Below are 19,245 nucleotides of genomic sequence, written 5' to 3' on the forward strand. Positions count from 1 at the left end.
AAACTCTAGCCAGCAATACCGACCTCTCTCGCACCCAGCTGCCTACAATTCACAGCGCAATCAGCCGGTCACCCAGCCGCCTCAGCAACCTGGTGAGATGTTCTTTAAACATGGGGAATTTATAATAATCGACATGTTGTCTACAACTGATCTTGGGTTTTCTTTGATCATACTGGGTATAATAAAAATGTTTTTATGTATTTTCCTTTCCTTTTTCACCTCCATCCTTGTTTTCCTTCTTTGTGGGAATAGGTTTTTAAAATGTCCATTTGCATCAAAGAAAATTATTTTTGCTTACCCCTAACTTGCAGATTTGGTCTTGTGGTTTGTTTTGGCAGTAGTAAAAGGAAAAGCACGCAGATTGATATATTTTGCCTGTAGGATGAAGTCCTCACACTCATTACATACATAACCTGTATTTTATGTTTGATAATAAATATCACAGCACGGAAGTTAATGCGACACATATTTGCTTTATTTACAATTTGCCATGTTTTTTTTGTTTTATATATCACAGGTATGCAGTCCATAATTTCCAACCAGCCACCTGCTTACCAGGGAATGATGGGTGTCCAGCAGTCACAAAATCCTACAATGCTTAATAACCAGAGGGCAAGTGTTGGAAATCAAATGCAAAGCATGATGGTGCAGTACACTCCACTCCCTTCATATCAGGTGAGTGTACACAGATCTGTGTCAAGATCGTTTTCATTGTTGAAGTGGTACTCGAGGTAGATATTAAATCTGACTTGATTTCAGCCTCTTGTAATCCCCTATACAGCTGGACTGGGGGGGGGGGGGGGGAGAAGCAGTACTTCAGGCCAATAATGTGTGCTGAATTCACACATAGTGACAGGAGGCGAGAGCAGAGAGGTTATGTCATCAGTGTGTTGCTTTATTGTTCAGTGACAGGCTGTGGGCGGGTACCTGACCAAGATGTGCTGCGTAACTGCACTAGACATAAGTCAGGTCACCTGGCTGGCTGCGCATGGGCTTTGTAAATATCAGGAAGGCTCCTATTTATGTATTTTAACCATGTGTATTTAGTGTCTGCTTTCTGTAACATTTAGACCCTAAAACTAACTTATTAATTGAATAAGACTCAGAGTAGTGTGTGGACATGGGTGACAGAATAATTTTTCCATAAGAACAGCCCCTATGTGCTTTTTGCAGCGCCAAATGTCCTGCTATTGAAAACTGCCTGGTTTTTGGAGGAAAAGAGGATTTGACTCGTAACAATTAACTGGTCTGTTCAGTTGACAGTTGCCATATTTCTGTACAGATGGATTTAATTCTGTCCAGAAGAGTTATCTGCTGAACAAAGCTCCCATTCACAAATAGACCTATGGAAATTGGGAACTGCTGTCTGTTACATTGAGGGGTTGGAATCAACTGACATTTTTTTGCTTGGTCAAAGTTTCTATGCAAATGTTTTTCAAATGTTTTTCAAATGTTTTTCAAAAAAAGTTCTATTCTCTGGATGCCAGGAATGCTAATTGTCGCATTTGATTGTGCTCTCAACCAAACCATCAAATGGCTGGAGTCATAACTGATCACATGTGCAGCACCATGGCATTTGCAAATAAAACCGAGGCTAGGATGGCAGCTTCCTTGGCTGAAAAAGTTAGGAGGGTTTAGTTCTGCTTTAAAGTGGTTCTAAAGGTAGAAGGCTTTTTTTTTTTTTTTTTTTGTCAATTTATTCTATGCATTAAGGTAAACTTTCTGGGTACTGCTCCCTGTGTCAGTTGCAGCTCAGTCGTGCTGTGAGTGTGCTCTCAGCACACAAGCTCCTGCTGTCATGGATGCAGTTATGCAGCAGCAGGTCATTGAAGCCCACCTTTCTTGCAACCGTATATATGCGTTAAACAGTCTGCAAGAGGTTAAAGAGCAAAATGTTATATTTTGCAGCTTGCTATCCTTCGATGTGGTGGCTGCATTATTTTTCCTTTTTTTAATTTATTTTGTTGATTTTGCCAGTAACCTATTTCCTTTCCTAGGGTGACAACACTCACTCTTGTTTATTAGGGCAACAGAAACATGTGGGACTACTGACATGATTCTGTAGCCCTCCAAGATCAATGCAGTGCACTCTATATAACTAAATTGAATCATTTTTCTAGTTAGAGGTGTTTACAGTAAACCCTTGCTATTTGCCCCATGGTAATAAATCAGTTTGTGTAAGATGAGCTTTGCCCTTGAAACAGGTTCCAGTGGGAAACGAATCACAGGGAGTTGTGCCACAGACCTATCAGCAATCTGTACTTGTTCCCACCAATCAAGCTGTGCAAGGAACTATGCCAGCTGGAGGGATGCCAGTCTACTACAGTGTTATACCACAAGCACAGCAGAATGGTTCCAGGTATGTCACTGGTTTTTCTTACACATTAGGTCTTGTGGGGGAATCTATTTAGTAATTGGCATAATGCAGTATGCTGCTCTAGGCATATTTGAGCTAGTATATGCTCAATTTTAACATACAGAGCTTCTAGGCACAGAAGGCTTCCGTAAGTGTGCATATTTAGTTATCTACAATTCCTTATCACTCCAGTGTCTTTCTCTACCCAGTGTCATTTATCAGAATCAGAGTTTCTATGAACCTTTCTGATCATAAAAATACCGTATTTATCTGCGTATAACACGTACTTTTCCCCCTTAACCTACCTGGCGGTATGATTATTTCGGATTTTAGGTGCTGAAAGCGGTACAATTATTTTGCATGGAAATTTGGCGTTTTATATTGTAGGTCTGTAAATCTTAACAATAACACACTTAAATCTGTCCAAACCAGAGTCTAGTAGATATCCCGGGTATGATAAAGTTTGAAACACAAAAACATAAATTATAATATAATAAATAAAAATAAATAATTAAAAAAAAAAAAAAAAAAAATAGTAATAAAATAAATTTCCCCACAATTCACTATCGCTCAATTCTGCAAGTGTTCTAATTTACTATCGCTGTTTTCTAGCTGGTCTAAAGCCACTTTTGACGTAAAGGGACACTTTTTGGTTGCTATGGACAATCTCCAGTTTCCAGGCAGAAAGAACAGTGTATATCATGTAAAACTGCATGCAGGGCATGGGCCAAAGCACTGGGGACAAAAGGGATGTGAAATCATTTCATACAGTACTTTAATCTGTAAGATTACAGTACTGTATGTGTTATGATTTTTACTTTTTTTTTAATTTGCCGCCAGGCTCCGCCCCCGTGCGTCGCGCCGCTCGCAGGGAACGGAGCCTGGCACGGAGAGGCTTCGGAGGAGGACGGAGCCCTCGGACACTGCGGGTGACATCGCAGGATCCCGGGGACAAGGTAAGTAAAGCCGCCCCAGGATCCTGCAATGCGATCCCGAGTGTGGCTCGGTGTTACCGCTAATGGTACTGAATTTTAACCCCGAGCCACACTCGGGAATACCGCCAGGGAGGTTAAAATAGGGGGAAATCGTGTGTGCCTGTTATATGTCGATATAGGCTGCCTTGGAGGGGAAGGAGGGAACCAGTGCCGCTGAAACAGAACCGCAGTCTCCTGTGTACTTGGCTCGGCTCGCAGTCAAGCATCGTCCCGCCCCCTGGACGGCTCCTAGCGTTGATGTCCCAGCATTGGACTGCTGTTATGTCCATCATAGGAGCCGAGCCAAGGGGCGTGACTGTGAGCCGAGCCGAGTACACAGGAGATCCAGCTCTGTCTATCCTGGCATAGACAAGGCTGCAGCTGGGCACGGATCAGCCTGCAATTATGGACAAGTCTGCAGATTTGGCACTGATTAGCGGCAATGATGGGCAAGGTTGCAGATGGGCACTGTTCAGGTTGCCATGATGGGCATGGCTGCAGATGGGCCCTGTTCAGGTTGCAATGATGGGCAAGGCTGCAGATGGGCACTGTTCAGGCTGCAGATGGGCACTGATGAGGTTGCAATGATGGGCAATGGCAAGGCTGCAGATGGGCACTGACCTTTATTTTGCTTCAAAATTCAAAATTTTTTTTTTCCTTAAACTGCCCTCTTAAAATTGTTATACGCCGATAAATACGGTACTTCTAACGCTAGAAGACTATATAGCCCACAAATCTAACATCTGTGTTATCAAGAATGTTTTTAGCACTCCGAGAGGAGTCATAGCAAGAACAACAGTTACACTTTCTGTACTTGTGAATACATTTGATTTCTTCCATATACAGACATCTGGATATCACTTATTATTTTTGCACAAGTGAAAGCTAGACGAAGTACATTGTGAAAGATTATAGGAGTCAGCTGATGTTGCCCTGCTGTAATATCTTGCATCAAGTTTTGCAGTTACTTCTACATACTTTGTGTGCTGAGAGAATTGTAATCAGCAGGAACAGGATCCTTTGTTACCCTAAAACATTTTTAAAAAAAATAAAACACTTTAAGACTTGAGCTTTGTCCAGATATAAAATCAGTTTAATCGTCATGTACTACAAATGCTCTTGTATTGACATTGACTTAATTTGCTTTCCCATAGCACCTCTGTGGGTTATCTTCCTCCTGGCTCTGAACAGTACCAGATGTCTCAGTCTCCTTCCCCCTGCAGTCCTCCGCAAATGCAACAGCAGTATTCAGGTAAAAAAATAAATAAAATAAAATGCCTTGAGAAAAAAAGAACATTAAGGGCAGAGGATATTTTTTACTTATCGCACATGTAGAAGTTAAAACTGAGTTCTCTACCCTAGAAAAAAAATAGCATTTAAACCTTGCAGCGGGAAGGAGAGCCCCACTGCAGGGGTAACTTAAGATTTTCCCTAGAGTTCCCTTTTACTACCGCTTTTATAAGTACTATGATGCAGCAGTAATGGGATGTAAACAAGCACACGGGTGCAATCACAGCCTTGAGCTTGTGTTTACATTTTTCTTTGTAGTCTTCGTTTTTTCATAGAAGCGATCTCCAAATTTTCTGTATGTGTGTGTGTATATATATGTATGTATGTATGTATGTATATATATATATATATATATATATATATATATATATATATATATATAATGAGACTGTAAAGTAAATATATATCTCAAGCCTTAAAATTGTATGCCTGCAAAACAGTAAAAAAAACTACAATACCCAAAAGTGTCCACAGGCACCACTAGAGCTCATCAGTTTGGAATTAACAAGTAAATGATGGCCCTAGAACAGTGATGGCAAACATTGGCACCCCAGATGTTTTGGAACTACATTTCCCATGATGGTCATCTGTACTGAAGAGTGCATGAGCATCATGGGAAATGTAGTTCCAAACCATCTCGGGTGCCAAGGTTCACCATCACTGCCCTAGAAGATGCATTCTTTTCTCTCTAGTTTGTTCGGTGCTGTATATGTATGCATTGAGCTGTTGTCTTTTACATAGTTGTGTACCCCATGCACACGTTTATGCGTGGGGCTTTTACATTTTTAAATTTATTTTACTTTTTTTTTTTTTTTTTTTTTTTTTTTTTTTTTTATATTCTGCTTTATTGCGGTCACAAAGAGACTGGCAAGCCTTCCATGTGATAGCATATTTAGACTGACAGGTACTCTTTATGGCAGCAGTCATGGGTCTGTTAGGCAGCCCATAGATTAATAATTTTTTTTCTTTCAACCAGCTTGTAGGATGAAAAAAACTGACTTGATGTGAATGGGAAATCCATGTGAATGGGGGAATACTCCGCTCTGAGCTATTGTATTCTGGCAGCACAGAGACTTCCCCTCTGTCAGAATACACAGATCAGCAATGCTGGCTATAGCCTGCAGCACAAAACGAGCGGGGAAAATGCAACAGAACGGTTGTACAGAAGTCTGTTTACCTATCAACTTCTGTACAACCTCTGTGCCCCTACATGGATCGAAATTTGCCTAGTCCCTGCTGAACCAGCTGATTGTCGATCCACTTATGGCAGTCTTTATATTCCTAATGGCTCTTCTGCACTCCATTCAAGCACGTTGAATTCAAGCTATCATCAATCTGCAGTTTTCCAGCTAGAACATTTAGTATCTTGACAGCTCAGAACTTGGAATAGCTCAGAGTGAGCTGAGTGCTTCTGAGTTAATTACAGGAAGATCGGAACACAAATGTTTCTCAACCCCTCTCTGCTCTCCATCCTAACACTGACCATGGATGTCCTGGGTCTCCTGAGGGTACAGGGGAGCCTGGGACACATACTTCTAGAACTGAATCACTTCTATTTGAAAGCCTGAAGCTGACTTTGTAACATTTATGTTTATATGCTGTAAATGGTGAGCCATAATATGTTGGCGTATAAAGAGTTAAAAACCCGATTGCACACATTGAGGGCATCGTGAAAATGTGTCATCTGTTTTAAAGGGTTTAAGCCACCTTGCTTCCTGAAAACAAAAACTATCTTCAGAATTCCAGTAATCTGTTTGACTGGTGAGAGGTAGCAATCAGCTGTCACGAAGTCTCTCAAAACATGTGACTCATCTTATGTACAGATACCTAAAAATAAGCAAGCAATATGTGAAATGAAGAGTTTGTGAGCCATCCATCTGTTTTATAGACAGGAATACTCAGTGAAGGAACATGCACACTAAGACATTTGCTTCTCTATCTGGAACATCTATTTGCATGTCTGTTCTATATTAATATGTTTAATTATAGGTAGAGCCGAATGTATTTTTCTTAGCAATTATCCACACATTTTGCTTTTTTTGACATTCAAGTATTCCTTCTTGGGTAACCATGTATTGTCATTACAGGTGTCAACCCTTCAAGTCTGGGTGTGGTGGTAATGCAGCTGAATGTACCCAATGGCCCACAGACAACATCACAGAACCCACCAGTAGTCCAATGGAACCATTGCAAATATTTTAGTGTTGACCAAAGGGGTCAGAAACCTGAGCATCTGTATGCTGCAGAAGCCAGCACTCAGGTAGGAAGAATATCAGCATTTTATTGTAACCTGCAACCAAACAGGAAAATGCCATCTAGTTTCTACTTAGCACGTGTCCTTTAACCACTTTAGCTCTAGAGCATTTTTTTTTAAATTTTTGCATGCATGTAAAAATCTTTATTTTTGGCAATAAAATTACTTAAATCCCCAGATTATTATATATTATCTGAAAGTGGAGGCCCTGTAAAATAATAAGATGGTTGCAAATGTTTGTCGCATGTTATTTGCACATCCGTTTATTAAACACAACTTTTAAAGAAAAAATATAAATAAAATTAATTTTAGTGCAAACACACACAATATAATACTATTTTTTTGGTTAAATATAAAATAAAGTTGCGTCAAGTAAATGAATACTAAAAATTCCAAGTCTTAAAATTGCATGTGCCTGTAATATCACAAAAAACTACATTACCCGCTGCATTTCTTTTACTTTGAAACCAGGAGGCGGCTGTAGAAACTGAGAACAGTAGCAGCTATCAGCTTTGTCATTTTGTCATGTTACAACCAAAAACGTAAATGTACTTTATTGAAATTTTATGTGATAGACCAACACAAAGTGGCACATAATTGTGAAGTGGAAGGAAAATGCTAAATGGTTTTAAAAAATGTTATACAAATATCTGAAAAGTGTGGTGTGCATTTGTATGCGGCCACCTGAATCAATACTTTGTAGAACCACCTTTCGCTGCAATTGCAGCTGCAAGTCTTTTTGGGGATTTCTCTACCAGATTTGCACATCTAGAGAGTGACATTTATGCCCATTCTTCTTTGCAAAATAGGTCAAGCTCTGTCAGATTGGATGAAGAGCATCTGTGAACAGCAATTTTCAAGGCTTGCCAGAGATTCTCAATTGGATTTAGGTCTGGACTTTGACTGGGCCATTCTAACACCTGAATATGCTTTGATCGAAAACCATTCCATTGTAGCTCTGGCTGTATGTTCCTTGTTACCTGCTGAAGAAAAGCATCCCCACAACATGATGCTGCCACCACCATGTTTCACAGTGGGCATGGTGAGTTTAGGGTGATGTGCAGCGTTAGTTTTCAGCCACACATAGCGTTTTGCTTTTAGGCCAAAAGGTTCAATTTTGGTCTCATCTGACCAGAGCACCTTCTTCCACATGTTTGCTGTGTTCCTCACGTGGCTTCTCACAAACTGCAAACGGGACTTCTTATGGCTTTCTTACAACAATGATTTTCTTCTTGCCACTCTTCCATAAAGGCCAGATTTGTGAAGTGCACGACTAATAGTTGTCCTGTGGACAAATTCTCCCACCTGAGCTGTGGATCTCTGCAGCTCCTCCAGAGTTACCATGGGCCTCTTGGCTACTTCTCTGATTAATGCTCTCTTTGCCCGACCTGTCAGTTTGGGTGGACGGCCATTTCTTGGTAGGTTTGCAGTTGGGCCATACTCTTTGCATTTCCAGATGATGGATTGAACAGTGCTCGGTGAGCTATTTTTTTATAACCTAACTCTACTTTAAACTTCTCCACAACTTTATCCCTGACCTGTCTGGTGTGTTCCTTGGCCTTCGTGATGCTGTTTGTTCAATAAGGTTCTCTAACAAACCTCTAAGGGCTTCACAGAACAGCTGGACTCTATTTATTAATTAGGTGACTTCTGAAGGCAATTGGTTCCACTAGATTTTAGTTGGGGGTAGCGAAATGAAAAAGGGGGGTGAATACAAATGCATGCCAAACGTGCATTTTTCCCTTATTTATTTGTAAAAAAAAAAATAAAAAAACATTTATCATTTTCCTTCCACTTCACAATTATGTGCCACTTATGTTGGTCTATCATATAAAATCCCAATAAACTACTTTTATGTTTTTTTGGTTGTAACATGGAAAATTTCAAGGAGTATGAATATTTTTTCAAGGCACTGTAAGAGCTGAACTGGTTATGCTGCCTTTGCTGACTGGCTACTATTTAACACGCTGATGCTTTGGCTTTTTTACATGATGGCCACAATTGTCATATTAATCATTTTTTTAAACTCTGGTCAGTAGTTGCTCAACACAGAATGTATTATTGAAGTATTTATATCTGGGTGTAGATTCTTTTACAGTGGTGCAGGGGTGCTGATAGTGTGATTCTGCAAAGTCATGCTGTAGTGCTAGTTTGATCAGAAGCTTGGTAATCTAGTGAAATATTGCTGGATTGTGAGAAAAGGAAACCCCACACATGTATTAACTGCTTGCTGACCATAATACATGTGTGTGTGTGTGTGTGTATATATATATATACGTTGTGGTTTACTGAGGTTATGGCTGAAGCTATCTCATGAAAGCGATCCAAGTGGCTCATTATCCACTGGATCGCTTTCCAAAGCGGTGGGAGGGGACATCGGTGCTGCCGAGAAACGATCAGGTGGTGCAGCTGGTCTCGGAGGCAGCGAGAGACCTGATCGTGTCTAATTGCCTGGGCGGATCAGAGCTGTATCATGACGTCACTTTTGGTCTAGGGCGGAAGTAAACAATTCTTTTTTTTTTTTTTTTTTTTTTTTTTTTTTTTAAGAAAACGATAAAAAACCTTATTCTTTATTGTACATCATGGGACACAAAGCCTTAAGTAATTACTTAATGGGTTATGGGCCACCTTCAGGTGTTGACACTGGTATACCCAATCAAGGAAGTTCACTCCCTATATAACCCCTCCTCCTTCCAGGAGCACATCAGTTTTTTCGACAGTGTCTAAGGTGTTGGTCACGAGTGAAGATGTGCTCTGAAGAGCTCCATGAGGGATCCATGCTGGATTTAAAAAAACCTCCACAACCGGATCCATCCACCCCACTGCGGCCACAGGATGGTATCTGGGCCTCGCATAAAAATGAGGTTTTGCCTGTAACGCTTCTCTTTGAGGGCTGAACCCTAAGAACCGGGGCTCTTTTTTTTGGTCTTGCTACATTACCTAAAATTGTCCTGAGGGGTGCTATACAGGTCCAATGGAGTGGAACCCCTATTAAAAAGGGACCCACTCTTTGAAGGTTTAACTACGCTGCCTGCTGTGATGGGTGAAGTTTGGATCTGCTATTATAGCAGTATCCTGCAGTGAGGATAAGGTAAGGGGAGAAGCCTAGGAACTGTAAAAAGTCCACCTATGCTTTTTCTCATATATATATATATATATATATATATATATATATATATATATATATATATATATATATATATATATATATATATATATATAGATAGATAGATAGATAGATAGATAGATAGATAGATAGAGATATATATATAGATATATATAGATATATATATATATAGATATATATATATATAGATATATATATATATAGATATATATAGATATATATATATATATAATTATACACACACCCTGCTCCAAATTATTATGCCAATGATATTTTTCTCATTTATCAACTATTAAGAGTACAATTCAAATTTTATTGAACAAACCTCCTAATGATAACCGTTTGTAAGTTTTTTTTTTTATTTTGAAAAAAAAATGCACTGTTCCAAATTATTACACACAGTAAGTTTCAAAACACTTTATAGGTTGTAAAGAACTGAAAATTGTCATTTGTTGTGTTTGCAGCATATTTACTGAAATCAAAAGCTATTTCAATCAAACTTTGAACAGCATTTTAACTTTTAAACATTTTAACAGGTTCATGTTACATTTTAACATAGGACCCATATTTGATAGCAGCTTCACAAGTCTTGCATCCATTGAACTTGGGAGGTTTTTGGACAGTTTCTGCTTGAATTTGTTTGCAAGATGTCAGAATAGCCTCCCAGAGCTGCTGTTTGGATGTAAACTGCCTCCCACCCTCATAGATCTTTTGCTTGAGGATGCTCCAAAGGTTCTCAATAGGATTGAGGTCAGGGGAGGATGAAGGCCACACCATGACTTTATCTCTTTTTATCCCCATAGCAGCCATTGATGCAGAGGTTTTCTTTGCAGTATGAGATAGTGCATTGTCATGCATGAAGATGATTTTATTACGGAAAGCATAGTTCTTCCTTCTGTACTAGGGAAGGAAGTGTTCAGTCAGGAACTCCTCATACTTTGCAGAGATCATCTTTACACCTTCTGGGACCTTAAAGGGGCCGACCCGCTCTCTTCCCATGTTTCCGGCCCAAAACATGACTCCACCACCTCCTTGCTGACGTCGCAGCCTTGTTGGAACAGGGTGGCCGTCCACCAACCATCCACTACTCCATCCATGTAGACCATCCAGGGTGGCACGGCACTCATCAGTGAACAGGACTGTTTGAAAATTAGTCTTCATGTATTTTTCTGCCCAATGCAGCCGTTTTTGCTTGTAAGCCTTGGTTAGTGGTGGCCGAATGGAAGGTTTATGCACGGTTGCAAGACTCTGGAGGACTCTATACCTTGATGTCCGTGGGGCTCTAGAGGCACCAGCAGCTTCAAATATCTGTTTGCTGCTATGTAATGGTGTTTTAGCAGCTGCTCTCTTGATCTGATGCATGGATCTGGCAGAAATCTTCCTCAGTGTGCCTTTATCTGCACGAAACCCATCAGTGCTCTGAATCAGCCACAAATCTCTTAATAGTGCGATGATCACGCTTAAGTTTTCGTGAAATATCTAATGTTTTCATACCTTGTCCAAGGCATTGAACTATTTCACTCTTTGTGGCAGCAGAGAGATCCTTTTTCTTCCCCATATTGCTTGAAAATGGTGTGGAATGTGGAACACCCTCCTTTAGTAGTTTTTACTTTAATTGGGCTCACCTGGCAATCTAATTATCTCAGTTGTCCAAGATTGTTTTCAGTGATCAAAAGAGCCCTGAGACACAATGCCATCCATGAGTTAAATTGATAAACAAAATATTTAATCTTTGTGACACTGAAATAGAATTTGCATAATAATTTGGAACAGGGTGTTTGTTTGTGTGTATATATGTGTGTGTGTGTATATATATATATATATATATATATATATATATATATATATATATATATATATAATATTATATATAATAAAGATGCACAAATGCTTAAGGATCCAACAGATAAGAAGTTGGGATTTTTTGTTAAAATCCTCCTACCAAAGGCGCTATATTTTGCCATACATGTCATAAAAGACTCTATCCACCAAGCGTCCCACCTTGCGCTTGTGCTAAAACACATGCGTTGGACCCTGTGGTTAAAAAGTTGGTCAGCCAAAGCATATTGCAAAAAGGCTTCTGACTAGTTTCCCTTTTCATTGGGGAAGATTTGGTCAAATAGTCAAATACATCCAAATGATTTCTAGCAGGAAAGGTACTCTTTTGTCCAAAAGAAGGTATAAACATCCTTTTATTTAAATGGACTCCTTCCCCTGCGCCAGGGGCAGCTGCTTCTAGGCAGTGGTGACGGTCTCCACCATCAGACTCTAATGCCCCGTACACACGGTCGGATTTTCCGATGGAAAATGTGTGATAGGACCTTGTTGTCGGAAATTCCGACCGTGTGTAGGCTCCATCACACATTTTCCATCGGATTTTCCGACACACAAAGTTTGAGAGCAGGATATAAAATTTTCCGACAACAAAATCCGTTGTCGGAAATTCCGATGGTGTGTACACAAATCCGACGGACAAAGTGCCACGCATGCTCAGAATAAATAAAGAGATGAAAGCTATTGGCCACTGCCCCGTTTATAGTCCCGACGTACGTGTTTTACGTCACCGCGTTCAGAACGATCGGATTTTCCGACAACTTTGTGTGACCGTGTGTATGCAAGACAAGTTTGAGCCAACATCCGTCGGAAAAAATCCTAGGATTTTGTTGTCGGAATGTCCGAACAAAGTCCGACCGTGTGTACGGGGCATAAGAGGAGAAAACATTCAGCCCCTGTATACATGATTGAAAATGTGTTTTTCCTCCGCCCTGCAGGGCCTAGAAGGAAAATTAGCGACTTTATCAATCCACTATCCAAGGATAGGAAGCGTGTTGGATCCCCCTCCCCCATCTTAGATCCGTTATCAAGGGAACAGTGGGTAGAGGATGAAGGGTTACCCTCAGGTGATCAGGAAGAAAGGCAAATCCATTACTCCTCTGCGAATGAGACAACTAGAGTTGAACCTTTTTTCAGCCTTGCAAGAGAATGCTGGTACAAATCTCTTACAGAGATGGTTCTTGCCTCTTTCAAGCTACCTCTAGTAGAGTCAGCTGATTGTTCTGTTTTTTCTTAGGTTACTTAAAACCTTCACTGCTTTTTTCCACGTGTTTAATGTACATGTACAGCTCCACGCAGAAATAGAACAGATCCATTCTAGATCTAAAAAAATCTAAATCAGTTCCTGAGGATCCGCTCCTTTCTATGGAGTTGATCAGGTCAGTAGTTTCTATCCTACAAGGAGGAAAACTTCTGGCATCTATTGGCATCAGGGATGTATATCTGCATGTCCATATATTTCCCGCTCACCAAAGGTTCTGCGGTTCGAAGTAGAACAGCAACATTCCAGTTTATAGCCTTGCCTTTCTGGCTAGCTACAGCACCCCGAGTGTTCGCAAAACGCTTAGCCCCACCTCCAGCCAGGTCAAGGACACAGGGCTTAAACAGTCTTGGCATACCTAGATGATCTATTGCTAATATACCAATCGGTGTTCGGAGTAAGGTGTACGCATTACAACCAGTTACCTGTAAAAGTCTGGTTTGCGTTCTCAACCTAGTGAAGTCTCTCTTTAAACCGCTAAAAAAGCTGGAGTATTTGGGTCTGATCATAGATACAGCCAAGAAAAAAGTGTGTTCTTGCCCAGGCAAAAAACAACTCCATAAGAGAGTTGGTGCAGATGGTTAGGTCAAAAGGAGATCCCTCCATTCGCCTTTGCATGAGAAAGGATGTTGGCTTCATTTGAAGCAGTTCCCTATGCCCAGTTCCATTCGAGACTGTTGCAAAACAGTATTCTATCTGCTAACAAGACGATCCAAGCTTTGGACTTGCCAATGCGGCTGTCCCCAAGGGTGTCCCAAAGCCTCAGTTGGTGGTTACTAACCAGAATCTGCTGAAAGGAAAATCCTTCAGACTTGTTATCTGGAAAGTGGTAACGACAGATGCCAGCCTTTTAGGCTGGGGAGCAGTACTAAAGACAACTGTCCAAGAGACTTGCCCATCAACATCCTAGAGATTCGGACAGTGCGTCTGGCTCTAAAGACCTGGACTTCCAGGTTAAGGGATTGTCCTGTCAGGATCCAATCCGTCAATGCCACGGCTGTGGCCTATATCCATCAGCAAGGGGGCACCAAGAGTCTCTCAGCGCAGAGAGAGGTGAACCATATTCTAACTTGGGCAGCAAGAAATATTCCGTGCCTATCGGCAGTCTTCATTCCGGGAATAGAGAATTGGCAGGTGAACTACTTAAGTTGCCAGCAGTTATTCCCAGGGGAATGGTTTCTTCACCCCAACATATTTTCGGGCTGTTTGTCAAAGATGGGGGACTCCGGACGCAGATCTTCTAGCGTCCAGTTCAACATGAAGTTAGTCAACTTTGTGTCCACAACAAAGGATCCATTCGCATGCAGAACAGATGCATTGGTGATACCGTGGGATCAGCTTTCACTGATCTATGCATTTTCCCCTATTCAATTGCTGCCTCGACTTCTTTGCAGGATCAAGCTGGAAACCGGTAATTCTGGCAGCACCAGCATGGCCCAGAAGGTCATGGTATGCAGAAATCGTAAAGATGGCAGTGGAGGATCCATGGTCCCTTCCACTAAGGGCAGACCTGCTCTCATGGGCCAATATTCCATCCTACTTTCCGAATGCTAAATTTAATGGCCTGGCTATTGAAACCCACATTCTGAGGAAACGTGGGCTTTCCGGGTCGGTTATCTCTATTTTGATACAGGGAAACCAACTTCCAGAACTATACATTATAGAGTCTGGAAGGCTTATGTTTCCTGGTGTGAATCCAAGGGTTGACACCATATCATATCATAGGCAGAATTCTTGCCTTTCTACAATTAGGCGTAGAGATGAAGATGAAGTTGGCCTTGAGTACTATTAAGGGCCTAGTCTCAGCCTTATCGATTTTTATTTAAAAAACGCATTCTTTAGTCCAGGGTTTTATACAAGGGGTGATGCAGATTAGTCTGCCAGTTAAATCACCTTTAAGCCATTGGGACTTGAATTTAGTTTTGTCAGTGTTACAAAAACAGCCATTTGAACCAATACAGCATATTACCTTAGTCCTTCTGACAAGGAAGCTGGTATATTTGGTTGCTATATCCTCAGCAAGGAGGTTTTCGGAATTGGCTGCTCTTTCTTGTAAAGAGACATATTTTGATTATTCATGAGGACAGAGTGGTGTTACGCCCTCGTCCAGGCTTTTGCCAAAAGTGGTTTCAGGTTTTCACCTGAACCAAGATATTGTCCTGCCATCGTTTTTTGCAAAACCATGTTCCAGGGAAGAAAAGTCACTACATTGTCTTGATGTTGTGAGAGCAGTGAGAATCTATTTAAAGACAACTGCTCAGATTCTTAAGACTGATGTCTTATGTATTCTGCCATAGCGTCCTAAGAAGGGACATGCAGCGTAGAAATCCCCTGTCGCTAAGTGGATTCGGCAAGTTATAATTCAAACTTATAATTAAGGGATAAGATTCCCCCTTTTCAAGTTAAGGCACACTCTACCAAGGCCGTTAGTGCATCTTGGGCAGTGCGTCACCAGGCCTCCGTGGCTCAGATCTGTAAGGCCGCAACTTGGTCTTCAGTGCATACATTCACAAAAATGTTATCAGGTGGATGTAAGGAGGTATGAGGGTATCACCTTTGGGTGCAGTATGCTGCAGGCAGCAGTATAAGTCCTCAAGTCTGGAGGTACCCTGCGGGTTGTCTCTCCCTCCCCTCAAGTAGCATTGCTATTGAACGTCCCATTAGGTAATTACTTAAGGCTCTGTGTCCCATGATGTATGATAAAGAAAATAGGATTTTTATTACAGCTTACCTGTAAAATCCTTTTCTTGGAGTACATCATGGCACACAGAGGTCCCTCCCCTCTTTTGGGATTTAAGTATATTGCTTTGCTACAAAAACTGATGTGCTCCTGGAAGGAGGAGGGCTTATATAGGGAGTGAACTTCCTTGATTGGGCATACCAGTGTCAACACCTGAAGGTGGCCCATAACCCATTAAGTAATTACTTAAGGCTCTGTGTCCCATGATGTACTCCAAGAAAAGGATTTTACGGGTAAGCTGTAATAAAAATCCTATTTTTTTTTTTTTTATCTTTTGCTTTTGAAGGTAAAGGAGAGGTCTTTTTGACCCCAGATCTCTCCATTAGGAGGATCTTGCATCCTAATTTCTATTACAATGTTTACAATCCTTGTAATATGAATAAAAGCGATCAAAAAACAAATTGAAGGGACGGTGGAAAATGAAAGTGCCCCCACCCCTCCGTGCTTGCGTGCAGAAGCGAACACATACTGTAAATTTGCTAATACATCTAACACTCCTCCCAGCTCAGACTGACAACGCTTATATCCAAAGGTGCTCCTTACATAGTTACATAGTAGGTGAGGTTGAAAAAAGACACAAGTCCATCAAGTCCAACCTATGTGTGTGATTATGTGTCAGTATTACATTACATATCCCTGTATGTTGTGGTCATTCAGGTGATTATCTAATAGTTTCTTGAAGCTATCAATGCTCCCCGCTGAGACGACCGCCTGTGGAAGGGAATTCCACATCCTTGCCGCTCTTACAGTAAAGAACCCTCTACATAGTTTAAGGTTAAACCTCTTTTCTTCTAATTGTAATGAGTGGCCACGAGTCTTATTAAACTCTCTTCTGCGAAAGTTTTATCCCTATTGTGGGGTCACCAGTACAGTATTTATAAATTGAAATCATATCCCCTCTCAAGCGTCTCTTCTCCAGAGAGAATAAGTTCAGTGCTCGCAACCTTTCCTCATAACTAAGATCCTCCAGACCCTTTATTAGCTTTGTTGCCCTTCTTTGTACTCGCTCCATTTCCAGTACATCCCTTCTGAGGACTGGTGCCCAGAACTGGACAGCATACTCCAGGTGCGGCCGGACCAGAGTCTTGTAGAGCGGGAGAATTATAGTTTTATCTCTGGAGTTGATCCCCCTTTTAATGCATGCCAATATTCTGTTTGCTTTATTAGCAGCAGCTTGGCATTGCATGCCATTGCTGAGCCTATCATCTACTAGGACCCCCAGGTCCTTTTCCATCCTAGATTCCCCCAGAGGTTCTCCCCCCAGTGTATAGATTGCATTCATATTTTTGCCACCCAAATGCATTATTTTACATTTTTCTACATTGAACCTCATTTGCCATGTAGTCGCCCACCCCATTAATTTGTTCAGGTCTTTTTGCAAGGTTTCCACATCCTGCGGAGAAGTTATTGCCCTGCTTAGCTTAGTATCGTCTGCAAATACAGAGATTGAACTTTTTATCCCATCCTCCAGGTCGTTTATAAACAAATTAAATAGGATTGGTCCCAGCACAGAACCCTGGGGAACCCCACTACCCACCCCTGACCATTCTGAGTACTCCCCATTTATCACCACCCTCTGAACACGCCCTTGTAACCAGTTTTCAATCCATGTACTCACCCTATGGTCCATGCCAACGGACCTTATTTTGTACAGTAAACGTTTATGGGGAACTGTGTCAAATGCTTTTGCAAAATCCAGATACACCACGTCTACGGGCCTTCCTTTATCTAGATGGCAACTCCCCTCCTCATAGAAGGTTAATAGATTGGTTTGGCAAGAACGATTCTTCATGAATCCATGCTGATTACTGCTAATGATATCGTTCTTATTACTAAAATCTTGTATATAATCCCTTATCATCCCCTCCAAGTGTTTACATACTATTGATGTTAGGCTAACTGGTCTGTAATTCCCAGGGATGTTTTTTGGGCCCTTTTTAAATATTGGCGCTACATTGGCTTTTCTCCAATCAGCTGGTACCATTCCAGTCAGTAGACTGTCTGTAAAAATTAGGAACAACGGTCTGGCAATCACCTGACTGAGTTCCCTAAGTACCCTCGGATGCAAGCCATCTGGTCCCGGTGATTTATTAATGTTAAGTTTCTCAAATCTAATTTTAATTCCGTCCTCTGTTAACCATGGAGGTGCTTCCTGTGTTGTGTCATGAGGATAAACACTGCAGTTTTGGTTACTGAAGCCCCCCGATTCACTCGTGAAGACTGAGGAGAAGAATACATTCAATACATTTGCCATCTCCCCATCCTTTGGAACCAGATGTCCTTCCTCATTCTTTATGGGGCCAATATGGTCTGTCCTCCCTTTTTTACTGTTTACATACTTAAAGAATTTCTTGGGATTTTTTTTGCTCTCCTCCGCTATGTGTCTTTCATGTTCTATCTTAGCCGTCCTAATTGCACCCTTACATTTCTTATTGCATTCTTTATAAAGTCTGAATGCTGAGGATGATCCCTCAACCTTGTATTTTTTGAAGGCCTTCTCCTTTGCTTTTATATGCATTTTTACATTGGAGTTAAGCCATCCAGGATTTTTGTTCGCTCTTTTAAATTTATTACCCAATGGGATACATTGGCTAATGCCCTTATTTAATATGCTCTTAAAGCAAACCCATCTCTCCTCCGTATTCTTTGTTCCTAATATTTTATCCCAATTTATGCATTTTAGCAAGGTTTGTAGTTTAGGGAAGTTGGCTCTTTTGAAATTCAGTGTCTTTGTGTTCCCTTCATGTTTCCTATTTGTGTGATTTATACTGAAACTGATTGACCTGTGATCGCTGTTACCTAAATTGTTGGTAATCAGTAGATCCAGTAATGTTTTATTTCTAGTTGGTGCGTCTACCATCTGACCCATAAAATTGTCCTGCAAGACATTAAGGAACTGGCGAGCCTTAAATGAATGCGTGGTTCCCTCCGCCTAGTCTATGCCTGGATAATTAAAATCCCCCATTATGATAACACTTCCCATCCTTGCTGCTAATCCAATTTGTGATAGGAGATCCGTCTCCACTTCCTCTCTCAGGTTAGGGGGCCTATAGCATACTCCCAGTATTATTTTCCCCTTAGCTTCATCCCTTTGGAGCTCTACCCATAAGGATTCCACCTCCTCTCTAGCTCCCTCAGTGATGTCATCTCTCACATTCGCTTGTACATTATTCTTGATATATAGGCATACCCCTCCCCCTTTTTTACCCTCTCTATCCTTGCGGTATAGGGTATACCCTTAAATGTTTGCCAGCCAATCATGAGAGCTGTTGAACCAGGTCTCTGAAATTCCCACAAAATCCAAATGCTCCTTGTACAACAGTATCTCTTGTTCACCCATCTTGTCCGCCATGCTCCTGGCATTGGTGAACATGCCACATAGTTTAGACCGGTCGCATCTTGTCCTCGTA

General features: G+C 41.1%; 1 protein-coding gene across 16 annotated transcripts in view; it reads left to right on the forward strand.

The window, feature by feature from the left end:
• R3HDM2 (R3H domain containing 2) overlaps nucleotides 1-19,245 on the forward strand; it is a 186,454-nt gene that overhangs the window by 155,287 nt on the left and 11,922 nt on the right. For all 16 annotated transcript variants that reach the window (XR_012241551.1, XM_073613807.1, XM_073613812.1 and 13 more), the window contains 5 exons: nucleotides 1-92; nucleotides 518-675; nucleotides 2,205-2,359; nucleotides 4,485-4,582; nucleotides 6,708-6,880. The exon at nucleotides 1-92 is cut by the window's left edge and continues 35 nt beyond it. Coding sequence is in view for 15 of the 16 variants with exons in the window: in XM_073613807.1 (XP_073469908.1) it covers nucleotides 1-92; nucleotides 518-675; nucleotides 2,205-2,359; nucleotides 4,485-4,582; nucleotides 6,708-6,880 (676 nt within the window). In the remaining variant the exon portion in view is untranslated. The remainder of the gene's footprint in view (nucleotides 93-517; nucleotides 676-2,204; nucleotides 2,360-4,484; nucleotides 4,583-6,707; nucleotides 6,881-19,245) is intronic.

This window comes from Aquarana catesbeiana, linkage group LG02 (genome assembly GCF_042186555.1).
Source record: "Aquarana catesbeiana isolate 2022-GZ linkage group LG02, ASM4218655v1, whole genome shotgun sequence".
Taxonomy (NCBI): domain Eukaryota; kingdom Metazoa; phylum Chordata; class Amphibia; order Anura; family Ranidae; genus Aquarana; species Aquarana catesbeiana.